The sequence below is a fragment of the Gadus macrocephalus genome, chromosome 18 (genome assembly GCF_031168955.1).
Source record: "Gadus macrocephalus chromosome 18, ASM3116895v1".
In the NCBI taxonomy this organism is placed as follows: domain Eukaryota; kingdom Metazoa; phylum Chordata; class Actinopteri; order Gadiformes; family Gadidae; genus Gadus; species Gadus macrocephalus.
Window position 1 is genome coordinate 7,580,717 of NC_082399.1, and position 16,594 is coordinate 7,597,310.

Genomic DNA, 16,594 nt, shown 5'->3' on the forward strand with positions numbered 1-16,594 from the left:
AACCACCACGACACGGAACGTGCAGACGGTCGCACCATGCCGCGCGCCAGTCCAACACTGGCGCGCACGGAAACACAACAACAACAACAACAACACCGGTTTTGTGCGATGTCGACAACTTACAGGCACGCAACGTGGTCGAGCAGTCACTAACAGAGACGACGGAAAGTGGAATGTCGCGTTGAGGCGCGTCCGTGTTACAATGCACATAGACTGGCATGCAAGAGCAGTCGCGGTCCACGCTGCCGCAATCAAAACAACATGCCAGCTTCATTCTCTGGTAGGTCGACGACCTCTTGGCTAGGGGTCAGAGGTGGAGATGGAGAGGAGGGGAGAGGAGAGGAGAGGAGAGAGCACTGTTAATGTCGAGGAGGGAGGGGGGGAGAGGGGGGGAGGGAGGGGTCGTCTGGGCGCACACCTGGTGGAAAGGGGTGGGAGGGAGAGAGAGAGAGAGAAGGGCGGGGAGGGAGAGGGAGAGAGGGAGGGGGACAGAGAGGGAGAAACAGGACAGGCTCTTGGGGAATGGCAGAAGAGGGCCTGATATCGTTGACGTGTGGAGTAGAAGGGGAGTATCTGTCTGGCGGGTGCAAGTGTTGGTTCAAAGTGATGTGTAATTAATTTGATTCGATAGACTTGTGGATCGCTGTGTACACTTAAGTTTGAGTAATCTTTCAGTAAAAGAATGTACGGGGGGAAATACCACCATAATAAAAGGGAATATGATTTGGAGGGTAACTTTAAGGAGAGAAGTGAGGGGCGGAAATGGCGTAATCATTGAGGCCTGTTATTCATCAACGCAACTTTTCTGTAGGAATGTATCTTTAAAATATATTTTCATGAGGGCAACTGAAATTCCATGCTATATCCGTAATGCACACACTTTCTGAGTGAAATGATAGAGCAACACGACAGAAGCCTGAGAACAAAATATGTATAACATACATATATAAAATGCCATAAAAATGTCACATAAAAAAGTCACAATGCCTAACATGAAGCTACTTTGTAATCAAAGCTTCATAAATGATTTGATGGGCATTGTTCTCGGAGCATAAAGGCTGTTAGTCTTACAATTCGCTGTCACATTAAGTGACAAAGATATGCGCTAAAAGAAATCATGTACGTATATACTTCCTTCTGATGTATATGACATCAAGTTGCAAGGTTGTTTGAGAATTTATTATTTATGGATTAATCTGTTTGCATAAGTAACGGCCACGTTGTAGGTTTGGTGTATTAAATGGTTTGGGCGACATCTGGTGGTAGTAAAAGTGTAGTGTAACTGGGTCGAGCAGACACCAACATGGGAGTGATTCAAATAAAATCATTATCAGATAATTCAAAAGATCTGGTGACGGCAAGAAAGTGCGATGCATATTTGACACAAAAATGAGAAAAAGATTAAATTCAACTGTCGATATTGCATGGCCAAAAAATAACATTTTGTCAATCTTTTGTGTGCCTTTTTTTGGAAGCTTGTCAGTTGAAGTGTTTGGCCCTGACGGGAGGTTGGGAACAGGAACAGCGAGCATTGACCGTAGTGCATGCAACATGTACAGTCAGACAGTTCAGTCTGTAGGCAGCAGGCTGCGGTGGCTCGGTTATTGTCGGACACAAACACACATATTACTCACAATATATCACTATAAAGTGAAAGTTAAAGACATTGAGGCAAGTTTCCAAGCAGCAGGAGGAGAATAAATCAAACGGGAGGGTTAGATTGGCCTCCGGCCGGGAAAATTAAATTACAATCAATTCTTAATTCAGTTGATGTTTTAAAAAAAAAAAAATTACATTTCCCTTATCATGCTGTTTGAGAATGGTCAGCTGCACAAAAAGTGTTAAGTCATACTGACGTGTGACGTGAAAGGTACAGAGATACTGAGATACAACATGAGATACTCATGTTGTCATGCAGCTTGTTGCCATGGATAATAACCCTGCCCCCCACAAACACAACAAGCACAATGATCGCTGTGAAACAAGGAGCGGTTCCCAAAGGAAGTAGGAAGTGCAGAAGAAAAGTCAGGATTAGGAAAAACATCAACACAACTGAAGGTCTCCTGTGTCAGATGTCTTTCGGTTCACCCGTGTGTGAACCCGACCACACAGGTGAACAGGGTGTACAAAACACACCCTGTGATCTCTTTCCCGGGGCAGCACATGAGTTGTGACAAAGATGTGACAAAGGTGAATAATTAATGCTTTTACTAAACATCCTGGACGGGTGACAACACAGCTTCGGTTATACTGTTTCACGGCTACAGTTTACTGGTTCAGGTTTCTGATTGACCACAGCAAATCAATGCCCAGTTGGAGCCCTGGAACTGTGCGGTGAAAACAGGAAGAGGGCGGGCACACTTACATTTCTTGCATCCACACTTCTTGATCCTTTTGGGATCTGTGATGTCATCGTGGCAAGCTTTGCAGTAAAACAGCGCCCTGTTGAAAAATGCCGGAAGAGAATCTTTCAAATATATATATATATTATGGAAAATACCTGCTGGTTTAGCAAGTTCAATGAAAGATGATTATTTTAAGATGATTATAAAATCTTTGTTTATCTCATGAATAGCAAAATTCTCTCCGTGCACTTGTTTCAGGAGAAGCCTAATGCAAAGGCAGTTACAAACCCAATATGATACGCTACATTTCTATCCAAGGCAGAGACAAAAACAAGCATCCTCTTTAGACGGATGTGTACTCTACCTCTTCACTTCTTTGGCATCGCTGGCAATGAAGAAGCCCAGGGTCCCTTCTTCCATCTTGACATGGTTACCAGGGTTTATGAGCGTGCTGTGGGGAGGGTGAACCACGTGATGTTTGGGACAGGTTAGAGACGAAAACAAATGGGGTGTAACGCAGGATGAGCCAGAGTCACGTCGAACAGCCTGTGGGCTGGTCTCTAAATGAGATCTTACTCTCGAATTGTAAACGTTTCAGATTCAGTAATAAAACACGTAAAACTACAAAGATGGAGGATAGCGAGGACAATCATCATGTTAAGTCACATTGGATATACGGTTCTGCTAAATGAATAGATGGTGATAATAGTAGATATTTGTTCTTACCTGCTTTCCCTCTGATCAGATTTGTACTCGATAGCTATGAGTAACAGCTTGAGTTTGACGTAGCACAGTCTGTAAAGAGGAGGATATTGTTAAATTGTGATTTTCTTAGGTGCTCTTTGTGTTTGTAGTGTCTGAGAAGCATTCTTGTTATAAATCGAGAGGTCGTAGGCCTAGTTGCAATAGAAAAACTATGAAAGAAGAAAAACATATTAGCTGTTGGAAAATGGGCGTGATGGGTTCTTGAATGTACTTACTCGCAGATGACTGGAAAGGATAAGCCCACAAAGGCACTGGATAGATACTCTGTATACATCTCATTGGCAACGCCCTCCAGGTAATATTTCTGCCAAGTATCCTCCTCGATCTAGATGGAGATAAACATTGATACACAAAATCTATTTCAGCTACACACATTTTCAAACGTTTTTATCACCATATTTATTCTTTTAGTCTCTTTACTCTGCTTTAATGCACCGTTTATCGCTTAAATGTGAGTTCATCTTAGGTTTTGATACAGCTTGTTTGGGTTTTTAGAGCTAGCTGGTTAGACAGGGTGTACTTTTTTTATGATTTCTTCCTTGTACTCATTAATTGCCTTGTGTCTGAAGGATGTTACATAAATAAATTCGCTTCGCCGTCAAACCATACACATAACAACACTTCTCGTTGAGAATTTAATTCGGGCATGTGTGTGGGCAGCACCTTGATGAAGGACCTCATGGAGAACAGGTTGGCCAGCATGGTGGACAGGCCCTGGGCCAGGCAGCTTTGGGCGATGAAGCCAAGCTTCAGCTCCGCCAGGCAGATGGCGTCATCCCCTTCCTTCCAGTTCCAACTTGGAATGTTCAACAGGTGGGCCTGAGGACCGAATTAGTATCCAAAAATGTCATTCTGCTGCGGTAGAGCTGAATCATACGCGGACACGCGTTCCGTTCCCATATTCTGTCCCGACTGTCGTTCACGGCGTCTTCATGTGTAACCGGGCGGTTAGCGATCTAGTTTCGTGTTTAAGGGATAAAATAATAAAGTTTTGGATCGTGTCGAGTTCCCGCCTACCTTGTTGTGGTACTGCAACATCTGGGTGATGATCCTGATCTTGGGATGGTAGTTCTTTATAGAAATCACCCTGATGAGGAACAAAAAACAAGTCCGCTTTTTCCATATCACGTATTTCTAATCTCCCCCCGATGTGACCAAAGCTCAGCCCGATGTTGTCATGCGAGTCTATTCCTCGGGAAAGACGCAACGGTCTTTAGAAGTGATCGATTGGCCGCTGATCAGCCAGTCAATAGCTTAGCCTGAAGGGAGCATGAAACCTGGTGGTTTAAAGGTGGTGAGATCATGTCTGTGTGGTGCAGGGATGACTGTATGTTCCTCCCCTATGCAAACTATTGAAATCTAGGGAGTGGTGTTTACGTCCGGCCCCATTGATTTCCCTATAAAGCCTGTGACAAGACCCCAACATTAACTGTCTGGAGAGGACAGCAATAAAAAATGACATGCAGCCCAGACGACCATTCCCTTCCATATCTCGTCTCCCCTGATGATGAGGTTGAAGCGGGGCGATGAAACGGTTGAATTGCCGTGACGTGATTTGAAATAGTATTCACTCGCTTAATGAATGCTGATTACCACAAGTAATCAAATAATTTCGATGGGAAGTAGGAAGTAAACAATCACGGTACGTGTAATATATGTCAAAAACAATTAGGCTTGTTGCCTCATCTATTAGCACACACACGTATCGAAACTATCCAACACAAAACGAGCGTGCACGCGCACACACACACGCACACACACGCGCACACAGACACACACACACACACACACACACACACAGACACAGACACGCACACACACAGACACACACACACACACACACACACCGAAGCAGCAGTGCAACATGAGCTACCTCATGATATTGGAGGCATCCTCTGCATCGGGGTCTGCGCAGTATTTATTGGCTAGAATCAAACAAGCGTCCGCCGACTCAATCTGAAAAGAGAACGGCAATAACAGAATCAAATCAGTTACTGATGCGTGGCAACACACATCTTAAGTCCCAGAAGGGCTTCTCCACCGTGCCCGTTTGTATTCGGTGAGGAGAACCGCCTTTATACAATTTGCAGTTGAGTTTCACACAACATATCGCTAGCTTTACTTTCCCCCATTTTTGATTTTGCCTTGCATTTCCAGCGTGCATTTTGTTTTATTTTACCAGGTTAGTCCCATAAAATTACGAAATAATAACGAAAAGAGATCTGGCCAAGAGGGACGGCTAGTTTACGATGTGACAGCACAGATGTGAGAACATAGAGCTATGGGTGCTGTTTTTGTGTACTTTTACCTTGACTCTGGCCAGGTCGTGGGGGTTGAGGACAGACCCTTGGTAGAACTCCACTTGGGTGAAGTGGCGCTTAAACAAGGCTTCCAGCTCAAGATTAGGGGAAATACTGAAGGGACAGAGCAATGCATGCACAGCTCTTAGAACCAGACACTTTTAATCTCACCAGAGGATTTTTGTAAAGGTTTGCAAGATTATGTCATTGGTAGAAAAAAAGGAAAAACTGATGATATGAATGAGTCCAAGGTTATGCAATACAAAGAGAACAGCTAAAAGTTTGAATGTTGCTACTTACTTATGAAGAAAAACAATTTCTACATTGACATCATCCCTGTCCTTGTGTAGGAAGTCTTTGAGAAAGTTGGACACACTCTCCAGTGTGATGTGACCGCAGACCACTATGTGCCTAGGAAACCAGGCGCAGGACAATGATGAAAGCAGCTTGGGAAATGCAATCAAAACAACACGGACGATATTCATTTTTCAGAGTAGACTCCACAACACTGTCATGCAAAAATATAATCCAAATCTGAAACTATCAAAGAAAATTATAATACTGCAGATTTTTTCCCGATTTTTATCTATGAGTCAGTCAATCTGTATTCACACCGCGATTGAATTGTAGACATTTTGGATGGAAACAGGTGGAACCAGGCGCTCTGGATTTAGATGCTTTATCTGTGCTATGGAGAGAGAGGGTATGGGAGAGGATGTGGCAGGTGGAGGTCAAAGACTACAGTGGATTTGGAGTGTGGGATTAGACCGGACCAGACAAGAGATTATTATTATTAGTGTGTAGTGTTGCCCTACTTAGGGTCTTTATACATAGACTCTCAATCCAATATGTCTGCTTCCTCATTCGATTTCTGCCGTTTAAATTTCAGTTTGAATTACAATTTTCAAGCGTTAACATGGGAAACAAGTGTGTGTGATGATATGCATATATTGCACATATTTTCATTTTATATAAAAATGTTGACTTCCTTGGTCCGGTAATCAATACGAAGTAAAGTGTTGGGGTTTTGTTCTGGCATATTTGGATGAAATGTATATGTCCTTTTACTGAACGATACATTAAAAACTGTGTAACTTAAAGTCTACACGTGTATTTTGCAAAATACAATTTCTTTCCATCTCATAGTAGTTTAGAACACAATAGAGGCAATAATCTTCATTTGCATTTTGGGAATATATTGTGTGACAGTAGTGCAAGGAATATCATGAGAAAAAAGAGATATAAGGAAAAGAAAGGGGAAGAATAAAAAAACAGTAATTAATTTGCATTAACTTAACGTAATTGTTTTGTTATAGCAGAAAGTAAAGATGTGGTAAGGGACGTGGTCAACAATTTACAAAGCTATGAATCAACAGACTTAATGAGTAAGAGCTACCCATTTGGGAAATAACCGACCTAGGAATGGATCACCACCATTGGAACTTTAGCGTAGCTTAAATGGCTAACCTACTTTCCAAATATACACAACAACGTTTACATTATAACACATCACGAATTTACAAGACACACGTACAAATACAAAAGAAAGAGACATTTCTCAAACCAAAGTTTCGTCACGAGGTAAAAAAAATCGACGAAACTAATGTAACAAAAAAGCGAGCTATAAAAAAAAATGTGCAGAGGGCTATGAGGGAGTAGTCGATTGGCCGGTGGAAAAACTCAAGAGTCTCTTAATAAACTATCGCAAGAATAAAACATAAAACACAAGATTTTCTCCATGTGTTGTGTGTGTTGAGGTCTGTTGAGGCAGTTGGAGGTGGTTCGGACTGAAGATAAAGGCCAAGAGTGTAGCAGTTTGCATAAGCATAGTGAGCAAAAGCAATTTCAAAAGGATTAAAAGAAAGAGAGACAAATGCAACGATACAGAATCACGCAAGAAGCAAGCGATGGCATGGGAGCCCAGCAGGTAAGCTTGAGGGAAGGGCTATTCTAGAATATTCTGAATGCAGAGTTTTGTAATGAAAGCTTGAATCTTTGTGAGAATTGTTCATGAATAGCGCTGAAGAATAAAGACAAACTGACTCACGCAAAGCCAGTGACGTCCATTGGCCATTTGTATATTAATGGATTCTAAAGTAAGTAAATATTTGGTAAAGTGTATTGCTACCCACAGTAGATAAATACTGCAAAGTAAGTATTTGTATAATACACTGTTTTGATATGACTTAAGTCAGTGGCCTTCAAAATTATTGTAATGGCGCAAATTGACATTTATGTCAGAGGTGCGTTCATGACTAGTGTTGTGGAGTTTGGGTCTTTGTGAATGATGAACTCAATTGCGGGAGATGGCATGATGATGAAAATGTGATTTCACAAACACAATATGCAAGGACAAATAGACACATAAGCAGCTTAACAGAACATTACACATTCACTGGTCACTCATGTAGGATTTTCTTTTAATTGATCACTGTTAAATAAGCTGTGTGACTTCAGACACTTTACATAAATTATATAGACAACACTATTTTAATTTGTAATGATTTTATAGTACTTTTTACGCTATACTGCAATTACTATAAGCCAAACTGCCACAGTTGGCAAATGCAAAATCATTATCATTTGGACTTTTCCTTTTTATTTTTACAGAGATTTATCAAAGAATGCATCATGTTTATCAAATAAGTATTACTGTTTTTGTTCAATTAATTTCGGCAGCTTCTATCACTTCTCATCACAGCCAATGTTATAGATCAAAGAGAAAACCCTACATGTTCTATACATCTGGTGCGTGATCATCTACAAATACAAATGACTACAAAGCAGACATGTACTGCCAAGCAGTGCACCCAAAGCGTTAGCAAACCCACAGGCTTCATACAGATAGTCATGGCCTAGGTCTTCAGTCACTGTGTGGGACTTTTGCTTTGTATAAACAAATGTAAAAGATTATTCATATGAAATTAAGGATATCCAAAGATCCCAGGTTACAGTTATTCTCAACATTTACAGTTGTGAGGGTGTATCCCCTCTTTAAGAGAGGGACACGCTAGTCACACAAACACCACACCGTTCAAACTTTTACTTCTTTAAATTTTGCTTAGTGGGGGGGGGACGTTTACTTTGTTTGACTTACTTTCTGCCTCGTGTCGAGTTATAACTCCCTCCGTATTTCTTCCGATTAAGGATGAGAGCGGCAATTTCTGGCACGTAGCGAGCAAACATAGCCTACATGCAATGAACACAGAAAAAGAAAAAAGAAAATGGCATGCAGCGAGAGGCCCCACTGCGTCGGAGGCCCGCAGAGCCTCCCAGAATACTTACTTTCTCCCATTAACCGCACTATAGGAACCGCCATATTTCTTGCGGTTGCCTATTAACTCTATGATTTCAGGGACGTAGCTCGCAAACATGGCCTAAGGGAAAAAAAGATAGAAGACAGAAGAGGAGACTAAAAAAAGGGATAGGTAAAAAAAGATGGAGAGCAAGCTCCTCTAGTTTTTGGCGATAAGTTATCCGTCACATCTGGAAGAGTGAGTCGTGAAAAGTAGAATCTATTGATCAGTCAGTTGGGGAGGGGGGATTGACAGTTGAAGCAACAGTTGGAAGAAAAAAAAAAGCTGGAAGAAAGTAATCCATAACATGATTCAGTTGGGATCGAAGAGAAACGTTGATGAATGTAGCCTGAAATGATATCTTGGTTACATTCTTAACTATGAAGAGTAAGAATGGAAAGCGAGAAAAAAGAATTGCCAAGCCAGCATCTACAAATATCAGAGGTAGAAGGGAAAAAAATTGCATTAAAAAAAAAAACTGACGGTTGCTACGTCAATCTGCGATAGAAAAAAAAAAGTGAAAGAAGCTTAGAAAATAAAGCCTTATGCGCCATGTTTCGTCCAACAAAAAAACACATGATGGGTTGATTTGATCGGCCTAGCTTGATGGAAATCAGATGTTAGCTAAAACTTTGTTTAACTCTTCATAGATTCATAATGTGTGCTTTGAGTGACAGTGGTGCACTAATTATATCTAGATTTACGTGTACATGTCCATTTTGCCATCTTATTCTGTGCAATAACTTTTAGTTATGAGAACCCTAACTTATTCTGGAAAACTCTCAAGACGTATCCAGAAGCTTCCAGAATCCTGTGCTTAAATATAAATGTGGAAATGCATGCTGTTTGACGTAACATCTGCACATAACATTATACATTATGTGGTATATATAAGACACCTGCAGCTAGCTATACTACTAGCATCCAAAGCTAGCTAGTTTACTTATAACTTTTCTGTAGCTACAGATATTATAAAGAGTGAGTTATACTGTTTATCCATCAAGCTGGTCTTAAATCAAGCCCAAATCATGGTGTTTGTTGGAAAGTGGGTAGAAATGGAGGACAGTGATGCCACCTGAAATCACGGTTATTTCCACTTATTAAACCAAATTCTATACAGCGGGACGAGACACAACGATGAGCAAACACAACAAAAAACATTGAAATAATTCTAAATAGATTCAATCTGTTAAAACAAAAATGAGTAAGGAAACAAGGAATTAAACAAGGTCAAAAATGCAAAATAACTCCAAAATTCTAATAACTAGCGTTTATCCACAGCAAACACAAAAAAACACAAAATAATGCCATGCATCTTACAGCAAGGGTTTTCCATCATTGTAAGCTAACCGTTTATTTTTGGCGGGGGATAAAGTATGAGAGGTTATTTTACCAAACCACCAAGGATGAAGAAGACCATGAAAAGACGACCCAGTGTGGTCTTTGCATAAACGTCTCCATAGCCCACAGTGGACATGGTGACCATGAGCAGGTACACACACTCCCAGTAGGAGAGAGCCTGGGAGTTCTGAAAGTCCTCCCATGGGTCTCCGGAGTTTTCCACCTGGAACACAGGTCAGGATGTTTACAGCAGGTGATTGAGAGAACCAACGTCATGGTAGGGATGGAGACAGAGGCAGAGGCACTGATGCTTCAGATTATGAGTGAGTGAGTGAGTGAGTGAGTGAGTGAGTGAGTGAGTGAGTGAGTGAGTGAGTGAGTGAGTGAGTGAGTGAGTGAGAGAGTGAGAGAGAGAGTTAGAGAGTGAGTGAGAGAGTGAGAGAGACGGAGACAAAGAGGAAACCAATATTACGGCTTGAGTGAATGAATGAGCAAGTGACTTAGTGACTGTGGTTGTTGTGTAGAGAAATTTTGAGTATTTCCATATAACGCTAACATACGATCAATTGTGGGACAATTACAAAAATTCTACAATACAATTATACCAAATTGCATTGTATATAAACAAACTTTTGAAATGATGTAATAAAAAGTTGTTTGTTATACCAAATACAAACATTTGCCATGCTCCTATAGTGCATGTTGAATGAGCTGGTGACTCCAAACTTACCAAATGGATGAATCCGGCTGCTGTAAGCCATGTGCTTATGAAGATTGAGCACAGGTTCACCAACTTTATCGAGTTACTAGTGGAAAAGGCATTACAACACACTGCTGTAATCTTCAATATTCAAACATACCATTATAGCACAGTGAGCGGGCGAGGGGGTTCAGAGACTAACATAGTGTTACAGCACGTTGTTCAAATACAAAAGTTGGATACATGATCGTATCCTAGAACACGTTTTACCAGGATGCAAATTTGTTGCTACAAAAAGCAAGTGCATGTGGTTTGTATGACTTGTATGTTTCTCCATTTTAAACTGCATTAGTACAAGAGAATTATGCAAGTTAAAAAAAACAACATAATGTTCTGGCCGGACAAATGTCTTTCTTGAAATTAAAAATGTAACCGTAACACACTGTGATGTGATTTCAGTGGCCTCAGTACATTCATCGAGTGTGTGTGTGTGTTTGTGTGTGCCCTCTTCTTACCTTCCTCTGAGTAAATGAGTGAGGAGATTATTGTGAACATTTTGTCGAGCTATAAGCTCTCGCTGACATCTGCGCAAAAAAACCTTAATTCTAAACAGCAGAGGAATGGACAGAATGGCGTGTCCAATTCTGCAGGATGCAGACTATTCTGTGGCAATGTGTGTGTAAGCATAACTTAGTTGAAGAAGAATAACATATAACTTAAAACATACAGACCATAACTATACTATAATACTACAGCTTTTTTGGGGTATTGCGAAATAGTTCAAGTTCAAAATAGTACTTTTAAAGCTCCTATATAGAAGAGCAAACCACAAAATAAATTAATAAATCATGCCTTGAAAAACAAAAAAATGCCCCAACACAAAGCATGCAACATCTGAGCGTACACATGCAATGTCTCTGAAATAAACAGAAAACAAATGGACAAACGGAGTACAAAACATGACACACACATTTCGGGTTAAGACTCAGATCACGACAATGAGAATATAACAAGGGACTTACCTCGTTTTCAATATATTCAAAAACTGTAAAATTTCTGAGAACTGTATGAGTCTTAAGGCCCTTAAGAACCTCAAGCCTGTGGGAAGAAAGACCAAGAGTGAGTTACCCGGGGGGATGAACACAACAACAGGGGTTAAAAATCCTCCACTGGCCCCCCAGCGCACAGTCTCACAGCACGCCAAACAACACCCGCGTACCTGTCAGCCCCTCGTCCATTTTGACCAGCTTCAACGGATTCATTTTGGTTACAAAAGTAACAATCGATCGCTAGTTCTGATGAAAGACGACTTAAACCACGCCAAAAGATGCAGCACTAGCTCTGACTATTAACTTATGCAAAATTAATATTGCAGCCACCGTGGGACGAGACAGTGGCCACCAATTCGGCCTGGTCTGGGAAACCTTGATTAAAATGTGACTCATATGCTTTTAATCTCGCTCGCATTATCTACCTGATACGGTTTTCATTAGCGAGGTGTGTGTCTGTCTGCGTGTGTGTGTGTGTGTGTGTGTGTGTGTGGGGGGGGGGCGGGAGGGTGGGTGGGGGGGCGGACGCGGGAGTACAGCCCAAAACAGCCAGCGAGATGAGACCCTGGATTATCAACAGAGACAGGTGGGTGTCCCGTGGGCTTCGGTAAACAGAGGTGACGTCAAATCAATCTTTTTTTGCCCCTCGTTTCAAAAGAGGCTGCAGAGAGAGAGACAGAGTGGAGTTGAAGCCTGATGCACTGAATTGAGCGAAGGGGGATGTGAGTCAGAATCACCACTGACAACAAAGTGCCTCCACAGGCCATTGATTAGTCAACCGCACGCTGCTGCTCACCGGAGACCAGAGCCCAGTGAGCCAAACACCACGCTGTTCGCACTGTTTTATGACTCAACAGACAGCGCGAGGTAGACTGCGTGTGGATTCGCCTGCCTGCCATACGTTCCTTGGACGCACAACCTAGGAAATCCTGAGGAGCCCCTTTACAGTATATATCGATAGTGAACCAAACGACCAAGACAGCAATGCAACTGGATGTCCCACTGTCAAATTTGGAGGCTTTCAAACAATGAATTGTGAAAAATGAAATAAATCGTAAACAGCAGTTTTCCAACTGCCAGGAGACCGGGTTATGCTTTACCTGTGTAAACATGGCCCCATAAATTCCTGGTGGTAAAAGCTGTTTTTTGATGAAAATGTGAAAAAATAGCATCTGAATGACTTTATTCTCGGCCAGCAGGGATTTCGTATTTTTGGGTGATAATTTACAGTAGCTTTCGCCTGCTGTCCACATAAGAACAGAAGTGCACAGCAAAGCCTCAAAATCCTCAACTTGAGCCTGTTTCATCTGACAAACACACACACACACACACACATGCGCACACACACACACACACACACACACACACACACACACACACCACACACACACACATACACTGGGGGGGGGGGGGGGGGGGGGGGGGGGGTTGCGTTACCCTCAAGGTGGGTGGGGCGGTGTGAGGAAGGGGGGGGGGGATCAGGTGGGAGCGTTCCCACCTTCATCCTCCTCCTCCTCCTCCTCCCCCTGCTCCCTCTCTGAGTCTCTTACCCCAGTAATAGACGAGGTGGAAGCACGAGCCCAGGTTATAGCACACCGTGTCCCGCTCTGCCTTCTCGGCGGCCTGCCCGTGTCCGGACCTGACCCGGTACCCCTTCTGGAAGAGCTCCCCCGTGGACTTCTTGCGCCGCCTCTGGTTCACCACCGCCGTGGTGGGGCGGCTCCCCGCGTCGGGGCGACTGTACACCATCATCTTGGCGGGGATCATGATTCTAAGCACTGGGATGTGAGATCTCCACCGCCGCCCTCCGGTAACAAGCGAGCTAGACAACGTTCGGTCCTTCCAGTCACCAGTGAGATGACCAAGCGTCCCGAGGTTAGCCTGCTAATGGTTGTGCGTGTTTACTGGTTCACTGTTGAGCATCTCCCCCCCCCCCCTTTCCCTCCCCCACCCCCTCCCCTGGGTAGCTTACTCCGACATGAAGTACAAAAAAAAAAAAAAGGGCGGGCATTGCTGTGGTTCGACGACAACATGACAAGGAGACCAAACGCGTATCAGGATGTTTGATTTGACCGGCGCGAGTGGGAGGGGCCAACGACAACCACAACAAAACAACACCACAAAAAAACAAAAAGAGGAAATGAGTGACCAAATAAGATCACATGGGGATCTCATTTGGCGGCGGACCCTGGGAGAGTCCTCGCCTGGCCACGCCCGGGTACACGAGACAGGGGGCTTAGAGAAAACCCCATTTCCCATCAGGATATTAAAGTGTAAGCTCCTTTAGCCCTCATCCAGAGAAATCAAGAGGCCCCGGGCAGCTAGTGTACACATCAGATGGACGGATAGCCTGGTGTAATCTCACCATGGTGCCATGGTCCAACACTGATGGTGACTAGCAAGCCGTTCATTGACTGGTGACACTGACAGGATCTGTAGTCTTGGAAGGTTTCAATTTTTTAACAGCACACGGGTCAAGTGACACACCAGTGTCTTCCGGATAAGCTTCTGAATCAGAGCCTTATGGATCAGAGCCTTCTGAATCAGAGCCTTCTGAATCAGAGCCTTTTGTATCGTCGCTCTTCGTCCGATGATGCGAACGTGTGCAATTCACATGCCCCCGTGAATCATGTGAATGAAATCTTACTGTGTTGATGTAGACCTCGTTATAGTGCTACTTTCAATTGGGTGTGCCACATTGAATGGCCAAGCTTGAGAAAAACGCAATGCAGCAATGTGTCTCGTCTGATTGCTATGATTCCAGGGTCAAACTATCATAATGTGTATGTAACTGCATATAATGTGACTATTATATTCATGAATTGCAATTATACATCACGCACTCATCTTCACAGCAGTCACTCAAAGTGGTGTGTGTGTGGCCTGATTCATTTCTACAACAACCATTTAGGAGACGACCCACACAATCACTTCACTGTATTCCCACGAAGGGGAGATCTCTCCGGGCGAGTTGTGGCGGCCAGATTAATGGTGAAAGCCTCTTTCTGTGTTTACATTTCAGCGGCCTATGATTTAAAAGCTGCAGTGTGGCCCCTCTGCAGATGGCTAAGCTAGATGGGTATGAATGTGACGCTCTAAAGCACTCAATGTTCCCCTGGCAAAGCTTTCACTTCAAACTGCAGGAGACAAATGTGACTCCAAAATAAATAGCCAACAGCCCACCAACCAAGGAAAATGGACTTTATGCAGCCTCAACCAATGACACAGTACATCTGAACGGACTGTCAAAATCCGAACATGTCCGAATATAGTTATGAAGTGATTGTTTGACAGGGTAATCAGAGGGCTATCTTTTAACATTTGTTGTATGCATGTATTTCACACACGTTTGGACATTTGCGTACATGGATGTCTGCTGATGCATGACAGTTATTCATGCATCAGCAGGAAAAGATTTTTTTTTGTGCATGGGTTTTTGTGCATGAGAGCATCTCTTTGTTCAAGCCTGAACCCGGGCTTACAATTACAACCAGTTAGTGTGAAGTGTGAAGATAACAATGAATGTACGTACACAGACACACAATAACATTTGTATGCTAGGATGGAAGAAGAACTAATTAAATTAACAACTCCTCTGCTGTACTCTGGCCTGGCAGGTGTCAGCAGCAACCACTAGATGGCAGTGTCCATGCAAGCTTCATGTGGCTTTCAAGTTGTGGGCGGGTGACGTCATCGCCAGCGTCTCTCAAACAACATGGTGCCACATCCACATTCATCTAGTACCACCTTAACAGGATAATGTTTATTTTTCCACAGTGTTCTTAAACCAATACTGAACATATAACAATGTTGTATTTGATAGAAACGCAGGTACATATAGCGTTGGGTGTGAACCGCATTCATCAAAAGAACAACTGCTAAATGTTGCTCTCAGGGCCAATAATGAGGTGAGGAATACAGAAATGAAATCCTCGCAGACGCATTCCTGGTGAGGGGATTCACACCTTTTCCAAACGAAAACGTTCTCTAGTACCAGAGAACCATGAACAAAGCCTGTGACCTTCTTTTAAACCCGGTCTGACTCATACGTTGACCTCCATAGATTGTCTGGTATGATCTATGCACTGGGTGAAGGACATTCGAACAATGACGAGCCACCTGACACTGACGGCCACATCACGCAGGAATTGCTCCCACGGAAACGTGCGTGACCAATTTAAATGATGGAGCCCTTGACCTCAACAATCACAGCAAAAGACTCATCTCCCAGCGACCATGAGTGTGGGACGTTCAGGCTGTTGAAACTATCGAGAAAACAATAAAGCCTGATGCGTCGCCTCTTCGACGTCCACCTGTTATCCAATTTGTGCGCTCGCGCGGAACGGAAAGTTCCCACTGAGCGTCGGCCGCAATGACTTTCCCTGCCAAAGAAAGTCTCGCAACATTGGTAATAATACTCAGGGCGACAAAAGGGCACCCGTCCAAGCAGTTCCCCGTCCGTAAAGAGATTACGCCGTGACCCCGAAACGAAGACCTCAGCCATTCTCAGACAAGTGGTGAAAATTAATTATACACCGTGGAGTCGGACCGATTTGTCTTGGCTCGAGAGCCCAGTTTTCTCCTTCATTGAACACAAGGAGCTCTTGAAGGGGAACTCTCAAACCACTGGGTGGCACCAAAGGCTTGAGACCTCTCCAGTATCTACTCAAAACCCTGCACGCACACGCACACACACACACACACACACACACACACACACACACACACACACACACACACACACAGGATGACGCCTGAAGCCCTGGCCCGGCATACACACACAGCCCTCCAGACAGTC

General features: G+C 43.2%; 1 protein-coding gene across 11 annotated transcripts in view; it reads right to left on the bottom strand.

Annotated features, from left to right (window-relative positions):
* The window catches only part of LOC132446434 (calcium-activated potassium channel subunit alpha-1a), a 78,691-nt gene that overhangs the window by 22,845 nt on the left and 39,252 nt on the right, over positions 1–16,594 (bottom strand). For 5 of the 11 annotated variants that reach the window (XM_060036736.1, XM_060036738.1, XM_060036740.1 and 2 more), the window contains exons 6-19: positions 11,770–11,845; positions 10,778–10,853; positions 10,100–10,270; positions 8,696–8,787; positions 5,711–5,821; positions 5,419–5,524; positions 4,984–5,066; positions 4,128–4,197; positions 3,774–3,929; positions 3,326–3,435; positions 3,072–3,140; positions 2,710–2,796; positions 2,366–2,442; positions 124–300 (exon numbers count right to left, since the gene is read on the bottom strand). In XM_060036736.1, coding sequence (XP_059892719.1) covers positions 124–300; positions 2,366–2,442; positions 2,710–2,796; positions 3,072–3,140; positions 3,326–3,435; positions 3,774–3,929; positions 4,128–4,197; positions 4,984–5,066; positions 5,419–5,524; positions 5,711–5,821; positions 8,696–8,787; positions 10,100–10,270; positions 10,778–10,853; positions 11,770–11,845 — 1,461 coding nt within the window. Of the gene's footprint in view, positions 1–123; positions 301–2,365; positions 2,443–2,709; positions 2,797–3,071; positions 3,141–3,325; positions 3,436–3,773; positions 3,930–4,127; positions 4,198–4,983; positions 5,067–5,418; positions 5,525–5,710; positions 5,822–8,507; positions 8,600–8,695; positions 8,788–10,099; positions 10,271–10,777; positions 10,854–11,769; positions 11,846–13,346; positions 16,506–16,594 lie in introns of those variants that run through there. The other 6 variants (XM_060036743.1, XM_060036742.1, XM_060036741.1 and 3 more) reach the window with 4 other exon arrangements.